The sequence below is a fragment of the Acyrthosiphon pisum genome, chromosome A1, assembly GCF_005508785.2.
Source record: "Acyrthosiphon pisum isolate AL4f chromosome A1, pea_aphid_22Mar2018_4r6ur, whole genome shotgun sequence".
Classification (NCBI taxonomy): domain Eukaryota; kingdom Metazoa; phylum Arthropoda; class Insecta; order Hemiptera; family Aphididae; genus Acyrthosiphon; species Acyrthosiphon pisum.
This window is the reverse complement of record NC_042494.1, coordinates 130,754,428-130,772,027: the sequence shown is the minus strand read 5'-3', so window position 1 is coordinate 130,772,027 and position 17,600 is coordinate 130,754,428. Positions and strand designations below refer to the sequence as shown.

The 17,600-nt window shown below is 30.8% G+C and overlaps 1 protein-coding gene across 1 annotated transcript in view; it reads left to right on the top strand.

Moving 5' to 3' along the window:
- The first annotated feature begins 2,348 nt into the window (after positions 1 to 2,348).
- LOC100158954 (lysosomal alpha-mannosidase) overlaps positions 2,349 to 17,600 on the top strand; it is a 24,702-nt gene continuing 9,450 nt past the window's right edge. Inside the window, exons 1-11 of the mRNA XM_001946713.5 lie at positions 2,349 to 2,553; positions 5,636 to 5,738; positions 8,858 to 8,939; positions 9,087 to 9,272; positions 10,127 to 10,332; positions 12,796 to 12,932; positions 13,015 to 13,148; positions 13,952 to 14,171; positions 15,500 to 15,693; positions 16,009 to 16,193; positions 16,730 to 16,944. Of these exons, the coding sequence (XP_001946748.1) occupies positions 2,392 to 2,553; positions 5,636 to 5,738; positions 8,858 to 8,939; positions 9,087 to 9,272; positions 10,127 to 10,332; positions 12,796 to 12,932; positions 13,015 to 13,148; positions 13,952 to 14,171; positions 15,500 to 15,693; positions 16,009 to 16,193; positions 16,730 to 16,944 (1,824 nt within the window). The 5' untranslated portion in view covers positions 2,349 to 2,391. The remainder of the gene's footprint in view (positions 2,554 to 5,635; positions 5,739 to 8,857; positions 8,940 to 9,086; positions 9,273 to 10,126; positions 10,333 to 12,795; positions 12,933 to 13,014; positions 13,149 to 13,951; positions 14,172 to 15,499; positions 15,694 to 16,008; positions 16,194 to 16,729; positions 16,945 to 17,600) is intronic.

Below are 17,600 nucleotides of genomic sequence, written 5' to 3'. Positions count from 1 at the left end.
AATTTATTTATTATGATTACCTACCAATATTGAATATACTTATAATATGCTTATTATAGTTATATTTTCATTTGATATTTTGATGTAAAAAATTGTGTTATTGCAAAATAAATTATTATTATTACTGTTGTGGCTTGAAATGACAGATCTATGATTTTTCTATATGGTGGGTGCTATTTTCATAATAATTATCTTGGGTTCTTATTATGAAGTATGAATAACTTCGGAGTAAAAATAAGTTTAACCTATTCTGTGGTGGTAAAGTCTACATTTAATATGTTTAGTTAAACGTGATTATTTGTCATATCTGGTCATATTATCTAAGTAATTTATAATTTAAAAAAAAAGTTAAATATGCGGAACTGCGGATGCTTCAGATCCCAAGCAACTCTCCCCTCTGAATAATCTACCACTGGTTGAAGCCAAAAGCGTTTTATGATATGTCTGTCCAAAATGTTTATACCAAACTATATGACATAATGTGTTGTAAACAATTTCGGACGAAGTTTGAAACTTAAAACCACCAAACCGCCTCACTTTTATACGCCGCAGTTTCAACCTTTAATAATAATAATACATCTATCGTACCTAGCTATATTATAATATAGTGTTTTAATATTGTCGCATGTGTGGTGTAAAATATTTTGATACAGAAGTAGGTCAACGCGGTATAACAATAAAAATGATAATAATAATACAAATACAAGTAATAATAATATTATGTGCATAATAATATAATATAATATCCGCGTATTGTCACACCGTCGTTCGGCTGGAAACTTTCCGTTTCTGCCCCCTCACCCCCCTTGCCCATTTACGAGTATCTACCAACACATAGTACACTGTCGATCGCTGTATGATAAAACATTAAAAGCTGATTGCGTTCTGTATATAATAATAGCTGATACGAAATATACAAAACCGATATATCGTAGGTTAATATATTATTATATTTACCAATTAGGTATTTTTATTATTATTGGGACTTATCGTTGTCACCATCGTCATCGTCATCATCATTGTTATTGTTGTGATAGTGGTGTAATATCGCAACAGCAGACCAATCGTGGAAATAATGATATATATGATATTTTTATCATAATATATAGTATATACAGGGTGATCCATTTAACGTAAGACACTCTCGATGCGTTTCACAAAACACAAACATAACATAATTTTAAGTTGTTACAGGACAACATTTTTGGAAAAATGTATGTATTTTACTATTTGTTATCGTTATAATTTTTAAGTTTTTCGCTCTTGTGAATGAAAATATAGGAACATTTTTAATTTAATATTTTGAAATGGAGTGTTTTGATACATTAAAATCTAATTTTGAGCAATTAGTATTTAATGTTTTGTCGAGCGGAGTAGTGGACTAGCAGTTTTCCGGGTATCCCTGCAGTGCCACTACACTCCGTTCATCTGAACTTGAAATACTTATACTCATAAATATTAGTCGTCCAAAATTAGATTTTTATATTTCCAAGTATACTAACTTCAAATATTTTTCTTTAAGATGAGGAAATACAAATGAGTTTTATCATTACAAAATTTAAAAAATGTTTTTTTAACGACTTAAATTATTAATCGTGTAAAGACAACATTTTCAAAAACGTCATATTTATAGTTTTTGAAATAACGCGAGTGTCTCGGATTAAACGGATCACCTGATATACAGGTATAACAGAAAGACCTGATAAATTAAAAATTGATACCGGCGCGGCGTTTAAACGTATGAAAATTATTATGAAAATATTATTGGACATTAAATGATTTAGGATTTACTTATGGCTCAAAATTCCTTAAAATAATATTTTGAAAAAAAGTCATTGTAAGATTCAATTTGGAAAAAATATTGATATAGTAAAAAATTTTAAAAAGTAAATTACTTGACTTAAATTAATGTTTTTTACATTACATTTTTTCAAAATTAGATTTACAGATTGGCTATTAAAAATGTAATAAAATCGAAAGTGTTTTATTTTCATAATTAAAAAAAAAAAAAAAAAAAAAGTTACACCGTATAGATATAGGTACCTAGTACATAGTTGCATCGCAAGCGTCAATACAAACTGGGTATATACAAAAAAAAAAAATCTTAACATTATTGATTAGAACAATGAGTATAGTTATTTCATTTGTCAGGGTCTTTCTGCTATACCTGTATAATATTATGTCTATTACATTATATTATTTTATTACAATGTTATCAAACTAGGTAAATTATGTAAAATGTCTATAATAATATAATAATATTATAGGTGGGTGTAGTGTCGCGGTGGGGGAAGCAAGGGAGATGTGCTGTGCGTGGCGGTGCCCATACTACCTATATTATATTATTATTATGTGCATCACACACATTCAGTCAGACGTCAGTACTCGGTAATGGTCGTGTTGCTCACAGGTATGGCCGTTCGCACCTTTGACCGGTCACGTGTCGTTCGGTTCCGGTTCGCCGCCGCCGTGTGCGTAGCGGTTTTCGCGTTGTTGGCGAGGACCACGGCCGCAGATGCCGCCGAATCGTCGTCCAGCGGATGCGCTCCGAAGGTAAAAATAACGAACAACCGTAAAAACCTCGAAAACCCCTTTCTGCGCTCCCCCCCCCCCCCGGGCAGAGTTCTAGGGACACGGACGTCCCGGGTGGACGAGGAACGTTTCGTCGATGTCGTATATCGATACTCTTGCGCCCCGGACGTGTATCATATGAGACTGGTTTCCTATAGAAAATTATTTTGCTATAATATTAGAAATATTATTAGGACTACGATTTGTATGCAAATAGTAACGTAATATGCAATAAAATATGATTTCATATACAATGAATTTACCAACATTTTCCAGACTATATCGCATTACGTGATACTACAGCAGCTTTTTATAATATTTTAAAAAGAATAAAATATTTACTTTTATATTTTGTAATTATTTTTGTCAGTCTCGCCTTTAACTCGTATCGTTTTTATATATATATATATTTTTTTTTTGGTCAAATACAAATCACTGATTTTATGTGATTTAATTATTAGGAGCGAAAAAATATCATGACACGGCGCGTTTTACTACCGTCGTTTAAATATACCACGCTCCACGAGACATGCACTTTTCGTGTTTATATTGTGTGTAGTTAAAATATGCAATAATATGCATTAGGTACCTATTATGTTATGCTTGACGTAATATGGAAAACAAAACGTAGATCACAACGACACACAATGTCGTGCAAATCAATGTGAACCAATTCGTGGACTAACTAAATATATATATATATTCTCGTTGAAACACTGCAAAAAAAAAAAAAAAAACATAATATTATCAAAATCGAATCATACAATTTAATATCCTAACGATTATCTACTCGAGTTCTGCTGCTCACGATGGCTCATCCTCGTCGACGTATCGGTAGGTATAGGTAGGTACAATATCTGCTATACCAGCTATAATGCGCATTCGATCATAATATTATTACACCGAGTAAAGGTCTGCCGTTTATCATTTTGCGATAGATATCCGGCGGAGACTCGAATTTTCGATGAGCCCGTACATTAATTTTGCGTGTTAAGCGAAAGTAAAATATGGATAAGTTCGTGAGCGCGCGTGTGTCATTATTGTTATACGGAGTGTGTGCGATGCGACCTATAAGACGTGTGCAACGTAATCGGCTGAAAAGGACGTGTCTCCTTTATGAACCAATTGAATAATATTACTATATGCACGTTACACTATATAAATATTAAAAAATAAATATATATATATATATATATATAAATGTACCTATATACGACATGCGAGTAATGCGTGTACACCGTGGTGCTTGTATATTGTGATATATTTATATGTGGACCGAGCAATAAAAAGCAATTGGTACAACATATATACGCGCGCCGGCGAGCAAAAATAATAAAAATAATAAACGCGAACTGGTATACACGAAAAGTTTTTGTAATTTTTATCGGAATAACTCGACGTGGAATGCGGCCTTTGACCGCGCGTCTGTGACGTTTTACGTTTTCATGTATATACCAAAGGTCCTATAGGTAATAATAAATTATATATTGTACATACACACACACACACACACGTACACCACGCACACATACATATAATATAATATTATCATTTATCAATATCATTGTATTATAATAATTATTCTTTCAATGTATATTTGTTTTAAATCACACGAACGCGCGAGTGTATAACAGAAAGTATAATATAATAGTTGACGACGAAATAATAATATTATTACGTTATATACAATCCATGAATCATCGTCTCGTCGTGCAGGTCATCGATTTGAAAAATTCGTTAAAATATTATTTTAAAATCAATTATAGCGGACTCTGCAGTTGTAAACAATATAGTTTTAGGTACTGAAATAATTATTTACCTATTTATAATTATTACGTAGTAGTTCTTCTAAAACTATTTTAGGTACCTACCAAAGACCAAAAAAAACGAAAAATGTAACTATACGTCATCCTGTACTGGTCATCCGTTATGTGATAACGGTGTCCGTAAAAAGTCTACGGTAGTCGGTAAGTGGTAAGTGGTAATGTGTCACAACGTCAAACTCGTGTGTAATATGTTATATTATATGTACCCGATTAAAAAAACAATATTATCGTTCCCATCTATAATATACCTAAGTGTTTCATGATTTAAAACGCACTTATAACGATTACGGTACCTTTATTATTATTATACTGGGTGGATCGGATCGGTGACCGGTGGTGACCCTGCGGTAACCAGTAACTAACCTGTTGCACTGGTATATATCATTCACCGGCGGGCCGTCTGATTAACGACTGATGTTCTTACCATTTGTTATCGTTGGTACGTAGGTATAATTAATATAATATACATACCTACTCAATAATTATTGCACATGGACTATATGGATTAATATTATCATCACGTTTTAAAGGTTATCGATTTGGCATTGACCTTGAATCCGCGAATTTTTTTACGCATAGGTACCTGTTGATTTTTCTTCTTTTTTTAAAATTCCGAAATTCCGAGTTACAACGCGTTTGACGCTGCCGATAGTTTAGTTAAAAAAAAAAAACCATTGGTCGTTATAAGTCGGTGCAATTTATACCTTCCTACATTATATATATTATTATTATATGGATGCAGTTAAAAATCAAAATTGTATCACAAACTATTATAAAGTCAAGCGTGAAATTGTCAAATTATGCAATAGCCAATAATACCTATATATTTAATCAATACAATTATTGCGTTTATTGATTTTTGATGTAAATACGTCATGATATAGAACATATTTCAATTAACTAATAGACAACATTCATGATAATATAATACTGTGTACTGTTCAAACCAAATTTATTTTCAAAATTAAGAAGTCTGTTGATATTTAAATCGAAATCAGAACCAAGTCAAACACACATTGTATTCTGTATAAATCATAAAAAATGAATTAATATTTAATTGAAAAACTATGTTTCATTGCATATTTGTCGCATATAGGTACACACATTATAATATTGTTGAACTTGAATCACCATAGACTTAACAAATTAATTTTAATTTACAATATGTATTATTTATTGTTGATGCCAATGAGTAAGATGTTTTTTATGAAAATTAATTTATAACTTTATTGTTTTAGTCGTGCAACGCAATCGACCCGAACAAGTTAAACGTCCACCTGATCGCTCACACACATGATGACGTGGGATGGCTGAAAACTGTGGATCAGTATTACTATGGCAGTTGGTATTCTTTTAATTTAATGTATTAGTATTTACTATTTAGTATTAATCATAAAATTATACGAATTTGAAAACATCTCTTTGAATATTATTTGTTATCGCTTTTTGTGCATTTAATTTAAAGTCATCAACACTGATACTAAGTTTTGACTTAATGATAATATTATGCACTGTGTTATATAAATTAATTAAAACTACAATATCAATATTTTAATTAGAATCAGAAAAATCCATAAAAACAAAGGTTTATATTAAGCTAGTATACAATATCATATAATACTAATACACAATAGTGCTTTTATAATTATTATTTTACGTTTACCAAAAAAAAAAAAAACCATTGACGCTTCATTGTTCATTGTAAAAAGATTTGTTTTTTTTTTTTAATTTAAAATCCTACAAATATTTTCCATTTATTATGTAAATGTTAATTGTAAAAACTGATAATCAAATTATCATTGAGTAGTATTTGAATTGGCAAATAAACTGTTAACCTCCAAGTGAATGATAATTCAGTATTTGTAATGCCCATTTAGCAGTTAGATTTCAATATCACCGAAATAAAACGAAATAATCAAGTTTTTAGGTTCAAAGTTAATTAAACAAGATTATTTAACATTTTAACTAACAACAAATAATGTATATAAGATTTTGCCTATTCCACGATGGATGAGTTACGAGTGGTAATTAACATTATTTCAATAGTATATCCTCAATGAATTTTTAGTTAAATGTTTTTAGGTTTTAAAAATTGTATTTAATTTATTCATTGCAATGCCATGGCAAAATAATATTATTACAATATGCTCTATTTTTCATTTATTTAAAGTTTGTATTAATATTATTATAATTCAAAGTTGAATTCACTTTAGAAATTTATGTAAACACTAAACACTAACAAAAATAAAGCCGTATATGATATCATATACCAGCTACCTTCTAACTATACATCTTTTTAAAGAAATATACATTAAAAAAAAAATAAATATTTATCCATAATAATATACGAGTATAATAATATGGCATATTTTTAATTAGACAATTCAAATTAAAAATCTCACATAGTTAACGTGATTACTTAATATTAATTGGATGTTATGTATTTATTTTTTTAATATTTGAATTGATTATTTTGTACACAGTACCTATTATTAGGTTATGTAATATTAAGACATTTTGTTATTTTAATAGCACAATAAGGTTAGTATATTTTTAAAACGAGATTTGAGAAAATTACTTTTGTTCTGTTAACTAATAATAATTTGTCATACGGCAATAAGCACGTGACGTTTCTTTACATTTTTAATTTACCTAAGTGTTTTACCGTTGAACCTCTCGAGAGCAGTTGTACGACTTGAAAGTAAATCAACACGGTTATTCGTGCAAAGTTAATTTTCCTTTGACTTAATTCGTAAAATAGCAAAAAAACTTATCTAGTCGTACGCATAATATTATAATGCAATTCATTCGTAGTTTATATAATTTCAGTAATAGCTGATACGTACGTATGATAATTAAATGGTCCAACTTACAAGGCCGCTATATCTATACCTCGACCGTTCTATTTTCACATCCGATGAGCGATTATAATAATATAATATTTATAATTTATAAATCTAATAATAATTTTAGTGATATATATTTTTACCGAGAAAATTTTAATTATTTTTTGATATGAAATTTCACAATTTACACGTATAATATGTATTGTTATCTACACTTTTGTGTTTTAGATAACAATTAAATTGATCTACGTGACAAGATTAACTATCATATTTTAGTTGTAAAATAATGTTTTTATTTTAACTAGGTACCTATAAAATAAATTATAGGTTGTTTGGGGTGTTTTAAACTTTGAGCAAAGTGATAAATGTGTATTGATAGTGCGATGACGTTTTTTTTTTTTGGACACCGTGAAGTATAAAATCTTCAAAAGTTTCATAATATAGCTATGGGAATAGCGAACAACGCAGTGGTTGAAATATATAAATAAATTCGGTAGGTATATAGGCAGAGTTGATCTTGGAATACGATAGTTACTTACCTATGTTTTCAAATGTATAATATCAATGCATCACAACATCTTATATAGTAAGTTATACTATTCTAAGGTGCATGCATAGCTAGAAAAATGGCTATAGGTATTTGCAACCTGGCCAGGTTTTGAGAAATAACTATATGGAATTTGTTCAAACGGGGTTGTCGTTTCCCTTTTTTTGTCGATAATTTATTAAGTATAGTAAAGATTATTTTATTCCAATCAAAGTCATTTCAATTGATTATTTAATTAAATATTTTGAGTAGTAAAACTTATTAAAACAAAGTTTGGTTGTATGGGTTTAGTTGGTGTGTTTATACTATTCCCAGGTGTAAGCATAGCGAGAAAAATTATGAGAGCTCTACTTATTCGAATCATGGCCAGGTTTTAAAGCTGATCTATGGAATTCGTCTATAAACGGACTTGTCTCGTTTGCATTTTTTTTTTTTGATTATTTATGAAAATATAATTGTTTATATACTTTTTTTATTTCAATTGAAAACATTTCCATTGATTTTTTTAAAATCTATTTTGAGTTAAAAAAATACGTTAAAATAAAGCTTGGTCATATACAGTTTGTTTATATATTATCGCGAGGTGCTTATTATACTATGCATATTTATGCTTGTATATTATTTTTATACTTATCTACGGTAGGTGTATTAACCCACTTTGCAATTAAATCTGAACGATTTCACATACGAATTACGAATTGCGAATATATTATAATACAATATAGTTTATACCATAAACCAACTAGTAACTACCTAATAATTTGCATATAGATAGATATACGCATTATTCGGACATATCTATTGTATTTATTGTAAAATAATCGCGACCACTAACTCCCGAAAATACAAACGATTAAATCCATACGGAATAAATTAAGCCCGAAATCTATTGTATCGTGTAAAATCTTTGTAACAATATAACATTATTATTATAGCTGTATGAATAAGAAGTTGATTTCATAATTTAATAAAATTCCCATAGAATTTTTTCGTTTGCAACAGTAAAAATGGTTTTTAGTTACTTTTTTCTAATGAAATTCAATTTGTTTATGTTTTATTTTGACAAGGTAACAAGGCGCACGCACCTTACGGCGTTCAATACATCATGGACTCGGTCGTTTCCGAATTATTGAAAAACAAAAACCGAAAGTAAAAACGGGTTTTTTTTTAATCGATTTTTAATTTATAAGAACAATTATTATACATACCTCTGCTCTGAATCGGTCTGAAACGGATTCGTTCGAGTATGTAATAATATTATATATTTATTTATATAATGCTAATGTTTCTCGTCAGATTCGTCTTTGTGGAAACCGCGTTTCTGTGGCGTTGGTGGGAAGAGCAGGACGAGTGGAACCGGAACAGCTTAAAGACGCTAGTGCACGAAGGTCGGTTACAACTGTTGCACGGAGGATGGGTGATGAGCGACGAGGCGGTGCCTCATTATTCAACCCTTATCGATCAGATGACTTTGGGCCTTAAGTAAGCGGCACATAATACGTCTGCGGCTGCGGTGGATATTGTGCTTCGCAGCTGGATATTATATAATTCATGGGGATAGGTTTTACCCGTATACAATAAGGCGTAAATGTTGTTCTCTGGTGCGTTTAAACAACGATTTGTCGTGTATGGGGACGCTGAGCAGAGGGTCGCAGCACTAATTGTTACGCCTGGAACGATGGCGTATTCGAATATCGACATATCGTATTATAAACATGGCAATTTACCAACCATGTTCTCCCCGATTCTTCATTTAGTAATGAATTTATTGAAATTATTCTTTTTGGAATTTTAAAATAACTAAAATTCGCATTTTCGAGATTTTGTTATACTATAGGTACTATTTAGGGGTGTCCTGTGGTGATGCACAATTCTGTGCACGTTCATAACAGAAGCTTTTAAAATTATTTTTATAATATCACATTCGATAATCTTTCATAATATTATGCATTATCGTCTTATATTTCAGGTTATAATTAACGACATGTTTGGAGAGTAGGGGTGTTCAGTATAGAGGGTTGCCGCGTTAATCGTTACGCCTAGTACGATGGCATATTCGAATATCGACACATTGTTTTGTATACAGGGCGATTCACCAAGCATGCTCACCCCTTTTTTAAATTATTCATTTTGGAATTTTTTAATACTATTTACTTATTAAAAGACTATGTTATTTTCAAATTCTTGAGATTTTTTTTAGACTGCTATTTAGGAATGCTCTGTGATGATGTCTGTCATTAATTTCAGAAGCTTTTAAAAATAACTTAATAATATATTAATATCACACGGTGTATTCGATAATATTTCATATTTTACATTATTGTCTTGTATTTCAGATTTTTAAACGAGACGTTTGGAGAGTGTGCTCGACCTCGCGTGGCTTGGCAAATTGATCCATTTGGTCATTCGAGTGAAGTGGCAGCTGAGTTTGCCGAAATGGGTTTTGACGGATTGGTTTTGGGCCGTATCGATCACGAGGACCTGGCTCTAAGAAAACAGCAGAAGACAATGGAAATGGTATGGAGACCGGACGTCAACATGGGTAAGCGCGCACGACCTATATATAATAATATTACAAACAATTTTATATTTTATGATGATAACATTCTAGTTATTTATCATCAGACTTTGACTTGTCACTATATAATTATCACTTAGCCCCGTAATGTGTCAACAATTTATTACGGTTAAATAAAATTCAGTTACAAGACATATGTTTTTAATTCATGTGAAAAAACACTTTATATATTAGATCAATCATTTTTGAATTTATATGATATTTTTCGATCACTCTATAGATTAATGCGATATTAAGAAGCAATAATTTAATATAATTATATTTTTATTTTTCAATGTCAATAAAAGATTAAATATAGTTTCTATTTCTTTAATTATAGAGATTACACATCATAGGTATAACATTTATGTTATTTTATTTTACGATAGCGATTATATGTTATATAATAATAATAGTATAATAACTATGCATTTGATAATGCTTAAATACCATATTATAGTGTGCACAGTACCTATACTATATACCTATACCTATATAGGTACCGGGTACATATAGTGTACATTTTGTAAATTCGCAAGTGAATCGGCATTATTATAATATTTTTTCGATATTTTTTTTCATCAGGAGTCGAATTACCAAACTCCCGAACACGTTTCATGATTTTTCAAGAAATTAATTTATTCTCAGCCTCACAATGTATTTATCTTTTACTATACATATTTTATCACTATACAAGGTGTAATAGAAAAATCTGACAAATTAAATAACTTTTGTTCTAATCAATCTTGAAACATATTATTTTGATATAATTATATATATAGTTATATACTTATAGATGATTGCTTTTTTTGTTTCGACACTGAAAGTTTTAAATTGTAAATTGTATTAAATAATTTTTGAAAAAAATTCAAAATAGCCAATTTTTAAATCTAATTTTAGACAAATTTCGATGGTAAAAAAGTCATTACTTTTGAGTCAAGTACCTTGTTAATTTTTTACAATTTTTGTAAATATCAATATTCAATATATTTTTTTGGAGTAAATTAATTTGAAACGTAATAACTTTTTTCATAATATTATACATGGGAATTTCCTGACATAAGTACATTTCTTATATTTAATTTTTTCCCCTTATTATTTTCATAATTTTTGTCATGCATTTAAAACATTACTAGATATAAAAATAAAGTATTAATTTTTCGTTTTTATTTGCGGGTCTTTCTGTTACAACCCGTATATAATAATATTATAATCAATGAAATATTTTTTGTTGCCTTTGATATGTGTGTGTGTGTGTGTGTGTGTGTGTGTGTGTGTGTAATTCAAGCACACCGTATTTTAATAATATGTTGACTAATAAAGACGCGTTATTCAATACGACATACATAATTTCACTAAAAAACTCGAAAATAGGTTACTGCCATTGTGGTAGTGTATTATATAATATTATTATATTGTATCGTCTACAAAACTCGTGTGTCGGATTCAGATTAATTAACGGTCACGTGCCGAGTGCACATCGCCATCTACTATATTAACAAATTAACTTTGGTTTTTTCCAAGACAAATTAAACTGAATACGTTTGGCCACGTACGCGTATACCTACGCTGTTCAACGGGTACTACAACTACTTTTGTTTTTGTCCCACGCTAAGGAAAACTATTTTGTGTTCCATTTCTTGCATTCATACAGATTTAAAGTTTAGATACGTTTTTGTAGCGATAATAATATCATTCAAACAAAAATAATCCAAATCAATTTGCCATTTATAAACTTCAATCGACGCATTACAACTTTTCGGACACATAACATATATGTTTTCATACTAGTTTTTTTATGGTCAAAGTTTGAGGATTATCTCGATTTGATGATTCTGTAAAGAATATCGGTTCGTGCAAGTTTACGTATAAAACAATGTTGAAAGCGTTGTAAAAATACTATGCCCATCCGTGTTCGAAATCCCGACAAAATATTTCGTGAGACGCCGCTCCCTAAGCTCCCTAATACTTTTAATCGAACAAAATGTACACATATTTCAGTATTATAACGTCGATATTTTACGAAACTGTAAACAATTATATATTGAATAGGTTCCTATATCATGGTATTAGTCATTGTATCAATCATTATAATTATTAATAATTAGGTATGGTTTAATATGGTTAATTTGTTTATTAATGAAGAACATATTTTACAAAAAAGCTAAGCTTACGCGTCGCTTTTATTATTAAAGTTCTCTCAAATGGAAATTGTTTTAAATTATTAATAAGTTATAAATACTTATAATATTATAAACCCTTTTCAAAGGGTTATGTCGAGTTAAAACACAACTGTAGGTACACTTGTTATTACTTATTTACGTTGCATAAAATATTTACCGGTGACAACAGTTTGTTGTTGAATTATTATGTATTATATTTTACATCATTAATTTCGTGCAATATTATATTAAATCAAATGTATAATGTTATTATAAATCCTCATAGGACAAGGTGGCGAGTTGTTTACAAGCGTTTTGTACAATCTATACGTCGCCCCCGAAGGATTTTGTTTCGATGCATTTTGCAACGACGATCCTATTTTGGACAACCCTAAACTCCACGGATACAACGTCAACGCAAAAGTAATAATTACACATAATAGGCGTATATATGGTCTGTGTATTGATAATTAATGAATTGAATTATATTTTATTTCTCTGGAAGGTAGAAAACTTTGCAAATCACGTCAAGAGATACGCTTCGGCATTCAAAACGAACAACATCATGATAACCATGGGCGGCGATTTCTCTTATTCAGTGGCGTCGTCGTGGTTCAGGAATATGGACAAATTAATCAAGTACAGTGATTTTTTTAACACGCAAGGAATATCGGTCTCTTCTTGAACGGATATTATACAATATATTGTGATATACTGCGATACACAGAGTGTGAAATACAAACCTGACAAATAGGAAAAGAAAACCATGATATTAAGCAGTTAAACGTATGAAAAAAATTATGAAAATTATATGGGATAATAAATAACTCAAGAAATATATTATTCATTACAGGAAATTCCAAAAAATATTATAACGAATTAATTTAGATACCCCAAAAGAATATTGATATTTAAAAAAACTGGAAAAAATAAATAAATTGACTTAAATAAACGTTTTAACCATCGATATTAGTCTAAAAATTAGATATACAAATTGGCTGTATAGAATTTTTACAAAAAAAAAATTTTTTTTATAAAATGGTCCAAGTAAGATAAATACTAGATTCAATGTTACATCCATTTTATATTTTTATAAAACCCTTTTAAAGAACTAAATATTATACGTAATATTAAAATTTTAAGAACTGAGAAACTACTAGTTTGAATTTTGAATTTTCAAAATGTTCAAAAAATTATCCACCGTAAATAAAATAAAAAAAATTAAAAATTTGAATAAATTCATTATGAAGGGTAAAATTCGGGGTAAACATGCTTGGTTAATCAATCACCCTGCATAAATAGTTGAAAATGGATTATAAAGATAATAGATATACAGACAACAAGTATCTTGTGTTATATATTTAGATATATCGACCATATTTTAGATGATCGACTCGATACCATACGAATTATTCATTTGCGATTCCATTCGTTTGTTTCAGACACGTGAACATATTGAAACCTGATTTGAACGTGTTGTACTCGACGCCCGAGTGTTACTTGTCCGCTCTGCAAATGTCGTCCAAAAACGTCACTTGGCCACTTAAGGACTCGGATGATTTCTTCCCTTACGCCCACGACGAACATTCATATTGGACGGGTTACTTCACGTCGCGGTCCAATTTGAAGTACATGATTTGCAAGGCCAACAATCTACTACAGGCAAGTACATTCCTAATACAAAGCGAGCATTGGCAATACGATGCAGTGGCGTCACGATCATATTTTTTCTGGGCAATTTTCCCAAACTTTTTCAGGAGGGTGGGCAGCAATTCTGTTAGGGTGTGAAAACATTTTTATATTTTTATATTTTAAGTAGTTGGTATTAATTCAGTGTGATGAACTAGAATTATATAACAATAGGATTCAGTGTTGGGGAAAGTTTCTTGTAAAAAAGAACTCGTTCTCGTTCCTTGTTCCTGTTGTATAAAAGTAACACGTTCCCGTTCCCGTTCCTCGTTCCTGCTGCGAAAAAGGAACGCATTCCGTTTCCTTTAAATTTATATTTAAAACCGAAGTGGTATAAAACGGTATTTTTTTGTGAACAACTTTTCAACTAGAAATAATAGGCCAGTTAATTAAATATCTTTTCTGAATGTTAATTGGACCCAAATTGAACTTTAAAGGCGTCAGTGTTTGATTTTTTGCTCTTTAAAATAAGTGCGTAAGGCCAAACTAACAAAAAGTGACGGAAAACCTGAACTTTTAAGGAGCCTCGATTTTCAACAAAATTGATTTGGTTTATTTGTTATAATTCAAAAAATATATGAAGATTTTTTTTTTATAACAGAAGGGACGGAAATTTGCGTTCATATTTCTCATAAATAGAAACTCTTTCTCGTTTCTTGTTCCTATATATTTGAATAGGAACGCGTTCCAAGCTTCGTTCCTTCCCAACACTGCAATAGGTATATTATATTGAATTACTCTAGGAGTCATAACATATTATTATCTAATAAAACATATGCCGTATAAATTGTTGTGGGTACGTAATAGGGTAACTGGATAAATAATAGTTTATTAATGTATACGCGTAGGTATAGGACATTTATTATTAGAAGATATAGGTTACAGTAATGTTGATTGATAGATATTATAAAATAATATCAATATTTATTGTGTAATAAAAAATGAATTACGTCAATTTGGCAGGTTTTAATTTGAAATGTGGGTAAATGAGTAGTTTCAACATTTGTCCTTGTGGATAAAGTGTTCGTGGCGTCACGCCAGGCCAAAAATCATGTTATCATGTTATCCCGAAGGCGATAGACTCATAGGCGGAAATCCATTAAAACTTCAGGGGTGTTCAACATTTTTAACATCAATCTCCTCCATCGCATCAATCGCATACAGCTAAAAGCCTCCTGAATTTTTTTTTTTTCATGGGGAGGGATAAGTCCAAGCCTCCCACCCAGTGATTTCTTCCTACGGATAGATTTGAAACGGAAATACATAATATTATAACGACCAGTGGTGTTCCCAATAATTAGGCAGTGAAGCAAATCGGTTCGATACTCGGAGGAGAGCTCAACGAGCACGTGCAAACGTTGGCCATCGCCGTTGCGCAGTCACAACATCATGATGCCATCACGGGCACGGAGAAACAACACGTGTCCGACGACTATGCCCAATACTTAGACGAAGGGATAGGAGAGTCGCAAAAAGTGTTGACGGCTGCTTACAGGTATGTCGTTATGATGTATTATAATCATTTTTATACCACTCTTTTACATATTTATGTAGCTGCTTGTAATAATAAATTTATATATTATGATAAGGCGCGGATTGGCTGGAACGCTGAGATGCTACAGCATCCCTTGCCCTAAAATATAGTTGGATAATATGTATGATACGCAAATATGTATATAGGTATAACGGGGACAACTATACTATACTTGTCGTATTATTGTGTTTTAATAAATTATAATAAATCGTTATGTATACATTATTATACGCGTGTTTAAAAGTGCACATAGATAATCATGTCATGGTCTTATAGAAAATGGTTTGGAAAAGACTTTCCCGAACAGCAGTATTGCAAGATGCTCAATATCAGCGAGTGTGATGTTTCAGAGAACAATTCCAAATTCGTGATCACCCTGTACAACCCGTTGTCACGCGCCGTTACCACGCCTGTCCGCATTCCCGTGAAGTACGCGGATTACAAGGTTACCGGTCCTAATGGTAACGAAAACAATATATTTTAAACCAGTATACCTACTTACTGCTACATTAGCCACTCGATCAGTGACGTGTCAAATAACTTTATTTGAGACACGTTCTTGAGTTTAGAGTGATGACTGATGGAATGGAATACTCTCACTCTCACATATAGCTTAATAATTTAAGTTAAATCAGGCACGGATTTAGAGGGGGGAGGGCATTATAGGTGCTCGGCAACCTATATCGTCCAAACACTCCAAACTACCAATAAAATGCATTAATTGTATTATAAAGTAATATAGACTATGTAATCTAAAATAGAAAGGTATATTTTTTGAGCACAACCTGTTAACATTTTCCGTCCACGCTCGAGTAAATATTTCTTAAAAATTAAAATTATGGTTTTTGGTGATTGGAACGATATTATAAATTATTGCACCTCATAACTTATGACTTGACTTAATACAGTTCGCCACGCCACTGAGCTCGATTATTTTCTAACTCATATTATATTATGCGTATTGTATGATGAAACCGTAATGTGGTTGGATTTTCAGGGGCCAACGTGCCGTACGAATTGGTGTTTTTGCCCGGTCAGATTTTCCGGCTGGGAGGTCGTACCTCGAACGCGACGCACGAGCTACTGTTTATTGCCAGTGAAGTATCCCCATTAGGATTAGTCAACTATCACGTGGAGAGAATTAACGAACCAGAGCCCCCGCCAAGACCGATGCCATACAATAGCACGGAGGATGTGACGATTGACAACGGGGTATAACATCAAAACAACAATAATAATGATATTAAATTATACTAAAACATAATATATACGATATGTGATAATAATATTGATATGTTATCAATTAGTGGCGTATTTAAAACTTTTTTTTTTGGTGTCGAGAGGGGTGTTAACAAATTTTAATTATACAGAAATAAGAAATTGTTTGAATGGTTGTAGGTACCAATAGGCTATATTTGTAAATCAATATTATGTATAATAATCATACTTAATATACTGAAATATAATATAATATAAAGAAACATCAAAATAATGAATTTATTAAGCAATTCAAGATATATTTTTAAAAAACTAAAGCATTTTTAAAAAAGATGTAATGAAAGCATTCAAAAATAATGATTATAGTGGCTAAATAAATATCTTTCTTTTACTGGCTCTATTGTATGACACAATAAATACAACATAACACGATAAAAATCATAAAATGGCAATGACATAATTGCATCAATTTTCAATTTTGATATAAATATCAATTGTGTGACAATCATAGGCGCAAATAGCGTTTGAGATTTGGGGGGCTAATAGGGCTAATAGGGCCTTGCTTTGATAATATTGAATAAGCTTAAAACAAAATGTAGGAAATGTTTGGGAGGGCTATGGACGTTTTTTTTTTTTTGGGGGGGGGGGTT